Here is a 17,114-nt window from a genome sequence, read left to right as displayed (position 1 = left end):
CATGCATCTGCTCAACACTGAACGGGTTCAACGTCACCAAGTGACATTGTAATGTAGAGATGTTTAATTAGCAATTAATATTGCTAATTATTTATCAATCCAGATTTTTTAAAGAGTTTTTTGCTTCTCAGAAGATTTATATTTACATTTCAGGAGTCCATAGTAAATTACCCCCATTTACACTCCTAACACACAGCGGCTCTGTCAGAGTTGAAAGTGAAAGTAGCTGCTGTTGCTGCATTGAAGCCGCATAGTTTACCGTAAGTCACGTGATCAGCGCTGGGTGGAGCTTCTTATATAAAGACTGAAGTCAGCAGGAAGGGAACGGCACAACTCCAGATCAGTGGAAGTGTGAGACTTTAAGGTAAATCTGTTTTTCTACTCTTATCTGACTTGATTTTTGCTCTTCCATCTTGTAAACCTTGCTGTAGTTTCTTTGTCAGTGTTACTGTAGCGTGTTGGCTTTCTTCTGTTTAGCTCAGAACAGTTTTAAGTTCGAATCGCTTTAGTTTTTAAAACAGAATCAAAAATGAAAGTTTTCACTCTCCACCTGCAGTTGGAACTTCAGCATCATTGTTCATATGGCCCAAACGAACTCAATTTTACTTGTTGCACACATACTAAGATAGTTTCTCCTTGGATTTTCTGATCATAAAGAGAGTGTTACTTTATGAAGTCACATTTGACAGATACACCTGAGACCACAACTCCCACATAAAGTCTTTCTTGTCCACATGAAAAACCAATCATCTGTCACCATAGGTATCTTCACCTCTACTGAAGCCGGTGAGAAGAAACTATGTCAGTAGGTAAAGCAGGATCCAACCAGGTAAGTTAGTTTTTCTTGTACCTGTATTCATGTGATCAAAATGACACAAGGACGACATAATTTTAATCTTTGCCTACAAACATGAGAATCAATCAGACTTCATTGGAGCATATTTCTCATTTCTTCTGCTACTGCCGAAGATGCAACAGAAAACAGGCATGAAAACAAGCATGACTTATAAATAAATATAATGATCATTAATCAAGTCAAATAAATTGTCAAATAACCTATTTGTCATAAGTTATGAGATCCCTAAAATGTAGGGATCTTGTAATCTCAGAATGTGTGTATATATATATATATATATATATATATATATATATATATATATATATATATATATATATATATATATATATATATATATATATATATATATATATATATATATATATATATATATATATATATATAAACAATACAAAATAATAAATGAAAATATTAACGACATCCAGGTCAACAGCAGAATCCAGAACAATATCTAAGAAGTGACAATCTCTCTTGGCTCAGTTGAACTCAGTGTTCATAATAAAATAATAAATCCCTTTTTGGATCAATTGAGTTATCTTTGTTTGATATTAAAAGTTGTTTGATCTGAGACATTTTGAATCTGTCTGAAAGTGAAACTGTAAAAATTTGCAGAGAGAGAAATTAACTTTTTAAACTCTGCATGCTCTTGACACATGATCAACTCAGATTCCTGAAAGTGATCAGTTTCACTCTTCAAGTAATCTTTTTAACACAAAAATTTTATTTTTTCAGGGTCTGGAGGGCTCAGTGATTTGTCTAGAATGTAGACGCACGTTTCCGTCTTTTGTCAACTTTGAACTGAAGACGGATGGCAGGTTAGATTTCCAAATGGAACTATTTGAAGATAACAAAGAGGAATCACCCTTTGTCATTCAGAGATTTGCCTATAAGCAACAGGTGAGGTGAAATTTTAGTGTTTTGATAGATATGGTTTATTTCTGAATGTATATCACCAAGTCTATTTTTTCCTATTTGTCACAGGATTTTATTGTAGGATTGTTTCAATAATAGACACTCCTTTAAAAGCTAAACTCTCCCAAAGTCTTAGTACACCTAAAATATATTAAAGGCAGACAAGATGACAGAAGTATCTATATAGTCCATTAATCACTTAATGGTTGCTGTTTGTCTGTTTTTATTTTGGCTTCCTATCTTGGCAGAGTGGCTTACACTTTGTACAGTGAACTTAAATCTCCTGAAGGGTGGCTTTGAATAATGAAAGTACATGTAATAACTTTATTTTTATGATTAGGATTATTATAAGAGGAAAAGTGTCCAATGTATTTTAATAGAATTTTTCTGCTGCTTTGGCAGGATGATTTGAAACAAAGATGCACAGTGAAGTGTCCATATTGTCTAATGACGTTTGAGCTGACCATTCACCTTACCAGGACTATTGAAGAGAGCCAATTCAAAATTAAACTGTCCGTCACAACTTGTGGGGTGAGTAAAGAAAACCTTTTTCAGTTCAGGTTAAAGGTCAAAAGTTGATAGATCTGTATTACTGAAACTGTTCTTTAAATGAACGCATCATTTTCTGGGTCTGAAACAGATTTTCTCTGTGTTGTGGTCTTGTTTGAGTTTTTCAACATCAGCTATACCACCAAAACCATGTCTGGATCAGAGCTGAAGTTCTGTAAAATGGTTTGATAAAAGGAAAAACAAAAAAACAACAACAAAACAGTTAACCTGTTCTCTGCTGGATAGAAACGCATCAAAGAACCAATTTGGTTTTCAACAGCCAGCAGACATATTTTGTCAATAAACCAGTTAATTAGCTTTTTTTTTTTTTTCACCATCATCACATGGTATACAAACAGATGTTACAAAATGTGTTTTTCCTAGAATGAATGAACCCTTATTGAGATTAAATGATCAGACAGTTAATAAATAGAGTAACTAACTGCATTTACATATTTACCTGAAAACATCAACTTTGAACACACCAGACGCAAGGGAGAAAATGAACCCATGTCAGCCCATTGCTTATCTGATTTGTTTTCTTTATGTTGAAGCTCAGAGTTTTGCTGTTGTTCTTGAATTAGGACGATTTAAGTTAAAACAATTCTGCAAGGTTGAACAATATTCATGGCTGATAAAAAAAAGCTAATTTACTTGTAAGTTTTCTGTGGTATAATAAAATGGACACCTTTCAGTAAATGATTGCACTTTGTGTTTACAAATCTGTGTGCAGGGTGAAAAAGAGGAAAAGGGAAAAACACCAAGAGGTTTGTAAAGTTAATTACTTCAGATTGGTCTGAAATACACAAAAATCACAAGTCACCACATATGACTCCATAATCTCAGAGTGATAATTAAACATAAAAACAACCATAGAAGTAATTCTAGAAAAATGTATATGAAAAGTATGAACCATACAATATAACCTTGACAAACTTTTAAAGTCTGGTTCACTAGTGAAATTCTCAAAACTTAAAAAAGAATTAACTATTGAACTGCCTTAGGTTTGGAGATAAGAAACAAAAGTACAAAATGTATGTGCAGAAATTCAATTTCTGCACATACAAAAGTCTCTATTCTTGAAATAAATATCTATACCAACAGGTCAGGCTGCAAAAAGTATGATATAATCTTTGTACTATTACACAACTAGATTTAAAATCAAAATGATACACTTTTGTTTTACAAAACCTGTCTTAATTGTTTCTCTGTTCTTTGTAGGACAAAAAGACCCATCAGAAAAAACAGGTACATGCCTTAAAACAGAACTAACCAGTGGTCAGTTACATCACTAGTTATCAGAGTTTACACCGAGGCCCACATATAGTTGTGGAATTTATTCTAATAGACAAATAACAACAGGAGTCTTCATTAGAGCTGGTTTGTGAGGATTTAAACACATTTTTGCCAGCAGCCATGCTATTAAAGTCAGAAATAGGTCTATTTAAAGTCACAAAGGTATATTACAAATGTTCTGTAGAAGCAAACAAATATTTGCCTCTAACAAATAAATATTTGGTGGAAAATATGGAAAATTACATTTATCAAGTTAATATAATTGAGTCATTTTTTTCTATTTACATGTTTCTGATTTTATTTTACTCATTCTGTCATGGGACTTTTTTTTCACAAGTTTGCAGTGCCTTCCACACCTACTATTACAGCTGGTAAACATCTCTAAAAATACTAATGAATTTTTTTTTTTTTTTTTTCTTGTACACAACTGTTTTTCTTAAATCCATCTTCAGATTTGACAATAATTCTTAAAAAACATTGAGAATAAGATATAATTCTTTAGTGCTTCTAGAAAAATCTGAATCATGCTTAGACTCAGATCACTAGATAACTTCAAGATCACTGTTTTGCCAAAAGAGTCTTTAAATATGGTGTGGAAACTTCAATCTTTGGACTGTCAAACAACAACTTTTCCCCACAGCATAACTGGTGACTGCTTGTTTTTTCAGGCTTAGCCTTACCTGCACTACGCAGAGTGAAGGTTTCCTTTAAGTGCTCTGGTGAGACATTTCGTGGTGATGATCAAGTGAAGGAACAACTGGACAAACAGCAGACACTTCATGTCCAGGAGACAAACCTGAAAGATTCTGACGTCGTCATTGTCTTCTGTCCAATCACATCCCGTGTTGGATCAGACGTGGAGTCAACCATGAGAGATGAAATGGGTAATAGAAATTTTGCCTGTCGGTACAGGAATTACAACTAAACTTTTGAGGTTGTTTGACATTTTTTAACTTTGTTTCCCACCTTGTATGGAAACTGGTTGTTACATATTTTTAACTGTAAAAATAAGAAACATTCTAAATAACAGTGACACTTAGAAACTTCTTAGAAACCTCCATATTTAAGAACTAGATGTTCAGTTCTGTTTTGAGGTTCAGCGTCTGTCTCCAGGCAAGAAGTTTGGGTAATTTGGTGTCTTGTTTATAAGTGATTGTAAGGTTGAATAAGTCAAAGACAAACAGACTGGGCAATCTTTCTGTGGTAATGTGTGTAGTAAGTTGTGGTGAAGAAAAAGTTGAGCCAAAAACTTGCCTAAATTGAGTAGAAGGGTGCCACCAGTGAGAATTTAAAAATTTTGCTCTATCAAAAGGCAGAAAAATGAGACATTTCTAGAATTCCAACCACGTTCTTGGAGAGATAATTTTATTGCATACCTTAATAATTAAACTGGAGAAAAAAGTGATTTGTTAAATGTGATCTAATCACATCTGTCTTCTGTTTCAGTGTCATCACTGAACAAACCAATCATCTTGGTTCTGATGCATCACACCAGAGACTTCGAGTATTCAACTGCAGGAACAATCTGGTCTGAAGTTTATCCAAATGTTGTTCTTGATGTTCATGTTCTGTTCCATGAGACCAAACCAGGATTATTGAAATGTAGACAAAATGAGGAGGCTTTTGAGATTATTAAAAAAGAGCTAAATAAACATTCAAAGCCAGCCATTGGAATGTTAACACACCATCAGCCTCGTTGAGAATGTTACGAAACAGGAAATATTCAGTTAGCAGCAACTATCTGGGGAGAAATGTTGAGTAAATGTCAGAAGGAGAATGAATAGACTGGTTTAAGATGATAGAAATTAAGCAGTAGCTCTTTAACCACTTATTAAAATCCAAATATGTCTAACATACAGTTTCTGAAGACACAACATGTTGAATCATAAAGCAAATGGACTATAGCAACAGAAGAGGAAACTCCTACTAGCCCAGAACAGGAAGCACCAACAGAGCATTATTTAAACACCACAGCCTACCGAATTATGATTCCTGACCATGTCCACTCCTTTATGATCACAGGTTACCCATACTCTGATGGCTACTTCCAAAACCGTAACTACATTACATTACGAATTTAAAATAATTGTAATCTGACAACTAACACTTCAAGATGACAAGATCACTCTAAGATCTCAGTCCAGGTGCGTTGGGATGTAGTGGAATGGGAGACTCATGTCGCTGTAAGGCTGAAATGATTAATCGGGTTAATCATAATGGATTGATAATTGTTCATTACGCTTAATGAATTAATTTAATAATTGATTAACTGGAGAATAGATACTCTAAAAAAGATAATTTGCTGAAAGAACAACACCCTCAGCTGTAATTCAGCCAAAATTGTACAAAAAATATAAACATTTAAGATAAAAAAATAAAAACCTTTGTAAACACTTCCACCCAGAACTCCTCAAGTTGCATCTTTAGCTTAATTGGTTCCAAATCTGTAAAAAATAAAATAAACTATAAAGCACCTTTTGCTGTCCAGTTATTAACCATTTCAAATGTTATTTTATTTCAAACAGGAATTGAATTGTTCATTTGCATCTTTTGATATATTTCTAATGCATAAAAAAAACGTAAATAAATGAAAAAGCTGCAGAATGTGCTAATTTTTTTGCTACGTAGTCAATTCAAAATCAGAATTATTGATAGATTAATCGACTACTAAAATAGTCGCCCTACATAATTGGTTTGCGGCTAATAAATCTGCATCACCACTTGCTGCTATCATATAATTATGGACCAAAATCCTTCCATTGTCTATACCAGCTTATTCATTATCTGGATCATAAGGGCATCATTAGATAAGAGGTGGGGTATTTCCTGGACAGCTCAACAGTGCTTCACAGGGCAAAACAGAGACACTAAAGACAAACATCCATGCATGCATTAACTTAGTCCTGCAGAAAATGAAATGACTAATTAACCTAGCACACTTTTTTAAGTCTGTGTGAGGAAGCTGCTGGAGCACCCAGAGAGATCTTACACATGCAGGAGTGAGAAGATGGAGCTGCATTGTGAAACCTCCTAAAATCTGTTTCATTTGTGCAGTTCTGAGAACACTGTGTCATTCTGATACTATTACTGTGTACCTAATAATGTAACCGGTGGGTTTTTATGCCGTCTATTCTACTGAAGGAAGAAAAAATTTTGAAGTGGATGAAAATCTTTTGCTTTGCTTTCTGCTTATATTTCAGTATGCTGTGACATATAAGGATGTTAGGAATGGAGTATTTGGTCTTTTGTTCTTATGTTTTTATTTGATATTGTTTTAATATTATCTCAAGAAAACCAATCTGTGACTATGTAAACATGTCACAGATTGAAAAAAAAAAATGCATAATTTCTAATATTTTTGTCAGAATCTTTGATTATTTTTAGGGTTCTTCTGGATTTTTAGTAATTGTTATCTGTGTTCTTAGCTATTTTTTGTTCTCAGCCTGGTTTCTGTTGTGATTCTGTCTAGTTTTGGTTATTTTAGTTGGATTACCTTTAATATTTATTTATTTCTTGCGTTATTCTTTGAAACAGATTCCTGTTTTGCCCATTGTTTTCCTCCTCCATACTCCTGTGTACCATCTCCATTCTCCCTCCCTCTCACCATCTCACCTGTTTTTGTCAATAATCAAGAGCTTCTGTTTACAAGCCCACCTTTTTATCCATTATTTCCTGAGTTGCTCTCTGTTGCCAATTATCCCATGTGTACTTTGTAAATAAAATTTTTTTTCATAACAGTAATATCACTACTATCTTCAACCTCTCTGTCCGTCTGAATTACTTTAAGTACTGTGTCGTTCTATTACTTTTATGTAAATCTGGAGTGAAACTACTTCTCAATAACTGTATAACTGCATGTGTACTTATTCTAATGTTCACTGTATGAAATATGCCAATGCCTTTCTACTACAAATTAATTTTATCATGGGAACAAAGCAGGTATCATCAACTAGCAGAATTGTTTTTTATTAACATCCAAAGATAATAATCATTGAAGGAAAAAAAAAATTTAATTGTATATTCACAAATTACACTAAAACAGGTGTGTAAAAAATGTTTTGAAGGATTTTAAATATTCTTCAAATGAAAGAATCCTGTAAGAAAACATGTCACAACGAACTTCTGAAATATTTTTAGACTCTGTAAATAAGAGTTTTCTGAATTTTTTTTTTTTTTTACATTAAAATTGTCCTGTCAGTATATGAGCTGAATAATCTGTGAAAAAAATTTATCTCCCCTGCACTCCAAAAGACCTCAGCCTCCTCAGTGGGTAGATTATGACTGACAGTGATACCAAGAATGCATTTCTGTAGAGTGCAATAGTAGCACTGGGAGAATATGGAAAATCTTGCTCTGGTTATTTGTTTGTTTATTTTTCCCCACAGATTATCTCTCCCACTGTACTGTGACAACATAGTGACAGTTTTTAACACGTCTAAAGTAAATAAATGTAGTGAACTATCAGAACTTAAACAGTGTGTAGATAACTCTTGTTGTTTGAGAGTGCTAAGATGTTCAATAAACCTAATGAACTTTAGTTTCTGAGTTAGAACAAAAAAAAGTTTGTTGTTTCCCTTGCATTTCCAAGGCAGCAGGTGAATTTTTGTTTCCTTTAACGCCTTCGAATGTTTAACAGTGCAGTTTGCTTGTTCTGGTTTTGCTGTAAAACTTTGCCACCTGTCAGTGTTCAGTGTTTCGTCATCATTTAATGGTGTATTTTCTGTTATTAACCTAGACTAAACAGATTAAAGCAGAATATCATTTTACTAAATAAAATCAGTCAGTTAAGCAGCACGTTCATGTTTTCCTTTATTGCCACAAAATATTCCTGAAATATAGAACTAAATATTTTTGAAAATAAAAAAAATTACACAGCCAACTTTCTGCGGTGTTGACCTTTCTTTGAAGTGAAACTGCAACCATCCAGCTCTCACTTTAAATATTAACCTTCTTTATGAGACTGCAATCTGATAAACCACTTTTTCTAATCATTTACTTTCACTTTCTGATCAGCCAGGATGCTCTGTTCTGCTCTCTAATCCAGCCAAAAAGTATTATCACCCTGGGAGATTGAAACTTAAAATAACATTTATTCAACCGAGATGTTTGTCTCTAATAGGGAAAGTGAGAGATTGAAAAGATTAAACGTTTCTAATTTATTTGTTTTCATTTATACTTTACGAAATTAAAACATTCATGCAATAGTTCTTTTTATCAGAGATATTTTTTTCTTTATTTTAAGGCAAGGAAAAATTATTTGTGTAGCACATTTTGTGTACAAGACAATTTGAAGTGCTTTACAGACAAATCAAGAAGAAGCTATTACAAACACAAGCAGAAATGAGACAAGACAAAACAAATGAAATACAAGGGGGAAAATGATTGACTAAAAAAGAAGAAAATGTCATATGCATTGATTTTTGATAATGTGATGTTTGCAATATGCAATAGTTCTTCTGAAATTAGAGTGAACCCCACCACCCTAAAAGACTGAAAGTGAAAGTAAATTGAAAGTAGCTGCTGCTGCTTCACAGCACTGCAGAGTTTATTGTAAGTCACATGGTGATGGGCTGAGGCGGGGTCTCTATATAAAGACTGAGACGCTGCAGAACACCAAAACACGGATCTGCCAGAACAACAGAACACCATGAGCTCTTCAGGTATTCTTCTCTTGCTCATATTTTCCAGCTTAGTGTTTTCTGTATATTTTCTGTATTTATGTTTTTAAAATACTTGTGAGAACCATAAACAGGATATGATAAACTTAAGTTACTTTCGGTCTTTGTTTTGTAACTTATAGTATGTCTATTTCCTGCCTGATTTTCATCTGCCGACCCTGTTACAGGGACAAACCCATTCCTGTTTGTCATGACTAAACATTAAATATATTTATGTTAAACAGGAAATCTTCATTACATTAAGCAGTGAACCACAACAGAATATATAAAATATAGATTTTATACAGCTATAACAGCCCTTTTCTTCGCAGGTGTTATTTATGGTCACCTATGTTTTAAAGTTTAACATTAAATTTATAGACAAGCGTTCTATTACTTTATGTTAAACTGTCACATAGCTTAGACCATAACTTTAGTTATGACTGAACAATAAATAATGGTTACAACTTGTATTCTTTTGAGAATGTTGTTTTGAAGTTTGTACAAAGGGAGAAAATAAACAGAATGGAAACATTTTTATGAGACTTGAAAGGACAATCTTAGTTATTTTTCAACAGATTTCAGAGTACTTCTGCATGTTCATTTAGGTTAGATTGTCCTCTGTTCATGTTGTGTATTATTTAAGTCTTGTTTTATTTTTACTTCACTAATTCTATCTTCTTGCAGTTCGGTGCTTAGATACTCTCCAGCTGTTCTGCATCTGTTTTATTGTGCTCCCCTGGTCTTCATGTTTTAGTCAAATCTTCACAGTATTTAGCCTTCTTGATCTCATTCGCTCATTGCCGGACTCTTCTATTATACTGTCGCTGTCGTCCTGATTTCTGTGTTTTTCTCTGAGTTCTGTGAGGCTTTCAGTTAAGTCCATAATTTTTCACTCGACAATATCATCTTGCTGCAGTTTGGGTCACCATCAACCCATGATCACACGTTTCCATGATCACACATGATCATGGAAACACGAGTCAAACGGGTGCATTCACCCTGCACAATCCCACACAAAAATGACTAAAAAGCTTGATTTGGGTGTTCCAGTTAGTCCATAAATTACTACCCTGAGTTTTGAGTATCTCACATAGTCAATCTATAATCTGAAAACATAGATTACATCTTAACTACAACCTACGAACAAATGGTTGTCCAACTAAACTTAAAGGCAAGAAGGGAATCAGAGAAGTAACCAAAAACCCAGGGCAACTCTGACTCTGGAGGCCAGGAAATGTATTACTTCTACACCCCACAAATCTCATCAAGCATGTTGAAGTATATCCCTGTACATAAAATGCTTGCATTGAACCATAAGTTAATTTTCTCTCAAACATACTATTTTGTATAAAATATGTTGTTTGTTTTGAAAAATAATAAAAATATATTTTCTATACTATTTTTTTTATAGTATAGAAAGATATTATATCTTTCTATACTATAATGTAGAAAGATAATAAAGAGTAATTTGAAAAGTATAATCGGATTAATGATGAGCAGTTTTTTTCACAGGGGAAGTATTGTATTAAGAAATTGAATACCAGTAGTTTCAAGTTATTGACTCCAACAGAACATTGATCCTTTGATTAATATTAAACATTTAACCTGATTTGAATCAAACTTATTTATTATTATATACCTAATTTAGAAAGCAGTGTATTAAAAAGAGCTTCATGTCTTTGTTTAGAAAACAATGATACAATGCATTTTTGTTCAAATTTCAGATACATTATCATACTGTAGAAATAAAAAAGAAGTACAATTAAACTTAGCTGGTTTTATTTTATGAATTACATTAAGTCACTTATATGTGAATAAACTTTTGGCAATTTTTGGTAATAGAGTGACACAACAATATTTAAATTAGTCCATTACATTCTTTTGTGCATTGTCTTGTATAACTTTCAAATTTCTTAGTATTGTAGTATTATGGAATATTACATTCTTCGTCTGTCTCCGTTTGATCATATCAAGCTTTTCCAGGCACAACCTGTTTCTATTTGAAATGTTCTAACAGCTTTGTTGACCTCTTTTCTGTGTTACAATGTCAATGTCAATGGAAAATTTCTAGACCCTCCAGGGAATTCCCCCGAAACCTGTGACACTGAGAAAGAGGAGCCATGCCTAAATAACATCAGTCCCACAGGAGGAGAAACAGAAAAAGATGCGGATGAAAAAGCAGGAAAGTCAGCTGACATGAAACAGACTTGCCATAATGAAGAAAGCTCAGACAAAAGTAAAAGTGAGTATGTGGATTTTTTCTTGCTCCCCTTCCAATATTGCAGTTAGGACTGATGCTCTTTTCAATCTTCAGTTCAAAGTTATTAGCTCCCCTATGAAATTGTTTGTTTTTAAAAATACCCCAAGGTGCTGTTACACATATCAATGATCAATATCATTAATTTGTTTTGCACACAGAAACCAAATTATTTCACAAAACATACTGGCATGAAGGTTTTGCTTACTTGCAGCAGGGATAACAGGACTACACAGAAGTCTGGCATTAAATTATAATTTCAAACTTCCTCAAGGAAATGTCTCTGGCTTCTGTTAGTATACTTTGAATGTGGAATAAATTATAAAATAAAAAACACATGCTTTGTCCTCTCATTGTCCTTCAGTGATTGAAGAACTTGAACATACAAAAGAATTGCCAAATCCTGGACCATCAGCACCTTCAGTAAGATACACTCATATTCTTCTTTCTGGTAATAAGTTGGTGTCTTCTATGCATCATGGGGTATATCAGCAAGAAGCTTTAGAAACTGGGTTTTGTTCTGAAATCAACTGATATTATAAAGGTCAATTAATTCTGAGTATCTCAACCTTGATTTAAGCACACATATGTGTGCTAAGAACAGTCATTAATTGTAAAGTTCAAATTTGAAGGTATCACAATGAAGACTTTGTCAATAATTTGTTGTAATTTAAACCCAAAACTGAATACTTTTTAACACAAACGTTTTATTGCTTTATACAGTTTTAATATTTCTATTTTAACAAGATTATTTTTTTGTATGTAATTTGTTTTTATTTTTGTTATGATTGACTTAAATCTTTGTGGTCAATACCTCTGGCTGACCCTTTATATGTCCTTTAATAGGTACTGTAAGAGTCGTAGCCATTAAAAAAAAAAATAAACTGATTTTTTTTACTTCTAGATTCATCTCATTTGGACCAATTATCTTATTTCTGCATGTGTTTTCCTTTCTTAAACTTGGATTAATATCCAGCCACAAGTTTTAAACCTTCAGGATTATATATGCAGGTGTTTTCTCATCCTGAAATCTGAGTTCCAACTTCTGAGAAAAATTGATTATAGTACTAAGGTAAGACTAAAGTCAAGTCCAGATAAGAGGCAGCAACAAGGGTCTCTGTGTGGAAATGGAAATAGCCATCAAGTACCGCTGGTTTGTTACTCACTTTGGTTTTTCCATTCATATTTTCTTCCTACAGTAGCTGGTGCCTATGTTGCAGCTATTTCTGTTGTTAGTGGTGCTTCTGGTCAGTTTTTGGTTTCTTCTTTGCTTCTACTATGTTCTGTGCCTGCTGTCCTGCAGGCGACCAGCTAATGATAGTAATGAGGTTGTTGTTGATATCAACTATCAGACTCTCGGCACTGAGCAGTAAAAATGTTCTCATTTTCTGCCCAAATGTTACAAGAAAACCATTTGCACATTGGCCACTTAATATGCTCTGTTCAGATGAATTGGCTGCACAGAGCCACTTAAGTTTAGTAAACTAATAAAACAAAATGAAAAACTTTCACCCTTCAAAAACAACACTAACCTGCTCTCTGGATTCTAGTCATCGCTACTCTGTTTGTGTGAAATTGATGTGAGAATACAACAATTCTGAATGTTTATGCTTTTAGAGTACTTGCCTTTGAAAAACTTCAAGCTGGCAGCTTGTAAAGTTGCATTTGTTTCTGTTTATGTGCATTTTTTACATTTTTATTTCTGTGTGCAGGTACAGCCTCAAAATGAATCACAACCGGCAAGTTCTTACTGGGGTTTGTACATTTATTTTTACTAAAACAGCATTTCATCTTAAACTTACAAATGGGCTGAATCACTGATATTGTCAGAGGAAAATTCAAAACAATTCTGTTGCAAAGGAATATTTTAACAATCTCTACATCTAACCTGATTTTTTTTTTCTATATACCTTATTAAGAAAATGACTCCACGATGAATAAATACTTGTATAGTCTACTTGTAAAATAAATGATGAGGAAATAAACACACAATACACTGAAAAGCTGCAATAGCCTGCATGCACAAATGTAAACACAATTAAACTACTCAGAACATTTTCTTGAAGCATTTGTATGTCTAAAACCTCTCACTTATTACAGTGAATCTGATGAACCAGAAATAATGTTCCATCTAAGATTTTCTTGACATTTGCATTGTTTACAAAGAACCACAATTTGTAGAGAGGTTAAAAGATCAACAGCCTCTCATTGTGGAAAGTTGTCAGTAGAAGGGTAGAATACTTTTTTTCCATTCCTTGTTGCTTTCTGATCAATTTTGCATTAAGCTTGCCATTATCCAAAGCTGCATTCATCATGCACTGGAATTATGTTCATTGCCTAATTTCTAACATCACAAAAAGCTTTGGTAGCAAAATGAATAGAAGAGTGCTGTGGGAAGGGAAGTGCATAACTCTGTTAAAAGATTTGATTTTCCTTTCAGTATTTCAGTAAGGTCTTGTTGCTGCTACTATTTGTTATGAAGCTCTTTCCACTTTAAAAGGAAGGGCCAAAGACTGTGAAGCACATCCAGAATCTTTCATTTTTCCAAGTGTCAGAACAATTTGAGAAACATCAAAAGTGTTTTATTAAAGTGTGAAATGAACTTAATGGATCTGAACTAAATTTGGGCAGATTTGGATTTTGTATAGCTGTATATAAGTGGGACTTTTTTATCCAATTTATCTGATATAAATTGGAGATTACATTTAAGTCATTTCATTGTCTGTTTTTGCTTGTAAATATTTAACAGTTATTAATCTTAACCTTTTCCATTTTTTCTCTGTATTTAAAGGTGAATTGTGGCCCAAAGTAAAGATCTTCCCATTCCCCACTGGACAGACATTTGGTGCCCATGAAGCCATAATGGAAAAGGTGAAGATTAACAAAAACTATGGGCTAATCCCCTGGCCAATCTCCTGGCTAATCTCCTGGCTGACCCCTACAGTTGAGGAAAAACAAAGTCCAGAGGAATCTTCGGTCGTCATTGTGTTTTGTCCAATTACCTCACGCGTTGGGTCAGATGTGGAATCAGCAATGACAAATCCAAAAGGTAATGGAAATCCCTGTTTCTGTTGTGTCACTACAGGAATTATGGTCATCCTAAAAACTATTGATTGAATATTTTACAAGCAAATATCTAGAGCTGTGTTATTTCTCCCATGTTCTTTCATCCTTCTCAAAGCGATTTCCTGATCAATGAAAATATAGTGGATTTTTATCTTGTAAACAGAAACATTAAGTTTTACTAAGAGTTTGCACTTGAAAACAGGAAATGGGTGCTTCCCCCACCTAACTTATGAACTAAGAGAATTTTAGTAGTTGCTTTATGCAGACTCGCTTATTAAGAATATATAAACTTTACAATAATAATCAGAAATACAACTATGCATTAAAAACATCAGCCTTGGATCAATAACCAGTGAGACATGATAGCACAGGCATCATGCAGGTGCCAAATGTGGATCAGTAATTTAACACCAATGAAAACCAATCTTTAGAAACGGTAGATATGCAATTAATATTGCTCAGTGTTTTAAGGTATACAGCAAATGTTGCTGGTTAGGAAATAAAATACTGACAAAATCTTTTAAAAGTTAAATATTCCCTTTTCTTCACTTTCTGTAGACTAAAGGAGTTTAATGCATGTTTTGATTTGGAATACAGTTGCATTTGTGTATGAAAAAATGTAGTTATTATGAAAACATTCAGATTTACTTACTAGTTTTAAACACAATGCTATAACTTTGAATGCAAATGTGAATATGCTGTTATTGTCTCCTTATAATTTGTAACATCAGAACTTTACCAGTTGCTACTTGTCAGTAAGGTCTTGTTGCTGCTACTACCTGTAGAACTCTATGATTAAACTGAGTAGAGAAATTATTGACCTTATGTGTACAAAGATTTAACAACAAAAACCCTAAATCTATTTTTTTGTGTTTCAGTCTCAACACTGAAGAAACCAGTGATTCTGGTTCTGATGCATCACACCAGAGATCCTCACTATTCAACTGCAGGAACAAAATGGTCTGAAGTGTATGACAACATTACGCTGGATGTTCATGTTCTCTTCCATGAGACAGTACCAGGATTACTGACTTGTCAACAAAACGATCAGGCAATCGAAGCCATTGAGAAAAAATTATATGACTTCATTATTTGGCCTTTATCTAATCTCAGCGAGAGCAATCACACCCCATCCTAAAATATGTGCCTGTGAAGTAATTGTCACAAAACTGGTAATTAATAATAGTATTAACCAGTTTTTATACCATATTTAAAGCTTTGAACTGATTGTGCAAAAGTTTTTGTATCTTGAATAAGTGATTTTAATACCAGTGAGAAAGGCCAACTGGATCTCTGCTTGATTTCCCTTTTATTTGTGTTTGTTGTGAGTGCCAGGAAGCTTAGTTTTTAAAGAAGTGTAATTATGGGAAAAATCTGAATGTAGTACAAACTCTCTAATTCCACCTGTACAATTTCAAAAAGTAAAATAAAGTTTGAAATTGTTGTAATCTTTTTAACAGCTTTGGAATAAAACAAAATCATGGAGAACACCATTCCTTCTTTTCCATTGTAAGAGCAACTAAAGACATTTCAATTACTCTTGATGTATTTTATTGTACAACCAAATACCATAAATTATGTAAATAACTTATTAGTTCAAGAGAATTGCTGTACATCCATTCCATGCAAACTGTCTTGTATTGAGAGCTATATGTAAAGCCGCTTTAGTCAAAATGAAATAAATGGGTACTTGGCATCTTTATTCCTATTTATATTTCTTCATTAATATGTGAATTTATCAAAAATGACTGTATTTATTTATTTCTACCTGTCTTTTTTTCATTTCCTTATTTTCCTTAATTTAACATTTTCATTTTCTATTTCCATTCATCTATTCACATCTATCCCTTTTTCATTTCCCAAGAAGCTGCTAACTGAATGCGTTTCAGTTAAGGATGATTCACTTGCTAAAAGAAAACCCAAAACAGAACAGAGTTCATAACAAAAATATACATTTCTAGATGGTTTGCCAGCTAAAGTTTATCACAGTGAACATTTTTAATAAAAACATTTCTAAGCAATGCCTGTAAGGTTTACAAAACTCTTGAATGGTTCTTATTAAAGGTTTACATTTAAACCTGCTTCCACCAAGAATGGCACTCATTAAAAAGGATTGAAATACAAATGGGGTTACTAAATACTATATGCATGTAGTAAGTCAAAGAATTGCATACCATGAACTCAATGATTAACATTTTACAGTTACCTCATTTGGTCATCAGTCAGTAATGTTGAATACTGATTTGCAGCCATTTAGACTTAAAACGAACCCATCCCTCCATAATGCACAAGACAAAGACCAGAAAAGGGGCTTTTCACTCTTAATAAAAGGTAAACTCACAAAAAGATATAGTGATCAACAGACGAGCTGAAAACAAAATCTAAAATTAGTTGCTTATTCCATTTAAAATTTTCTTAAGTATATCTGTCACTGACATTATTTAGCTAAGCAGACATACTCGGAGTACTTTCCTTTCTCACCTACAAACTAACTACAGGTCAAGTCTCAAGACAT

The 17,114-nt window shown here is 33.3% G+C and overlaps 2 protein-coding genes across 4 annotated transcripts; both read left to right on the top strand.

Moving 5' to 3' along the window:
• The first annotated feature begins 304 nt into the window (after positions 1-304).
• LOC122840141 lies at positions 305-8,407 on the top strand. Of its 2 annotated transcripts, XM_044132345.1 has the most exons (8): positions 305-364; positions 763-829; positions 1,592-1,756; positions 2,174-2,302; positions 3,054-3,087; positions 3,542-3,568; positions 4,285-4,500; positions 5,063-8,407. In XM_044132345.1, exons 2-8 carry the CDS (start codon positions 800-802, stop codon positions 5,314-5,316), a joined length of 855 nt encoding a protein of 284 aa, XP_043988280.1. In that variant the 5' UTR covers positions 305-364; positions 763-799; the 3' UTR covers positions 5,317-8,407. The 2 variants fall into 2 exon arrangements, with proteins under 2 accessions (XP_043988280.1, XP_043988281.1); XM_044132346.1 differs by lacking the exon at positions 3,542-3,568.
• A 788-nt stretch (positions 8,408-9,195) lies between these two features.
• LOC122840139 lies at positions 9,196-16,295 on the top strand. Of its 2 annotated transcripts, XM_044132344.1 has the most exons (7): positions 9,196-9,276; positions 11,348-11,518; positions 11,898-11,956; positions 13,246-13,288; positions 14,325-14,404; positions 14,478-14,582; positions 15,478-16,295. In XM_044132344.1, exons 1-6 carry the CDS (start codon positions 9,264-9,266, stop codon positions 14,568-14,570), a joined length of 459 nt encoding a protein of 152 aa, XP_043988279.1. In that variant the 5' UTR covers positions 9,196-9,263; the 3' UTR covers positions 14,571-14,582; positions 15,478-16,295. The 2 variants fall into 2 exon arrangements, with proteins under 2 accessions (XP_043988279.1, XP_043988278.1); XM_044132343.1 differs by having other exon boundaries at positions 14,325-14,582.
• Positions 16,296-17,114: the final 819 nt, after the last annotated feature.

Source organism: Gambusia affinis, linkage group LG11, assembly GCF_019740435.1.
Source record: "Gambusia affinis linkage group LG11, SWU_Gaff_1.0, whole genome shotgun sequence".
NCBI classification, from domain to species: domain Eukaryota; kingdom Metazoa; phylum Chordata; class Actinopteri; order Cyprinodontiformes; family Poeciliidae; genus Gambusia; species Gambusia affinis.
Note: the sequence above shows the minus strand (reverse complement) of the source record. Positions and strands in the feature narration are given on the sequence as shown.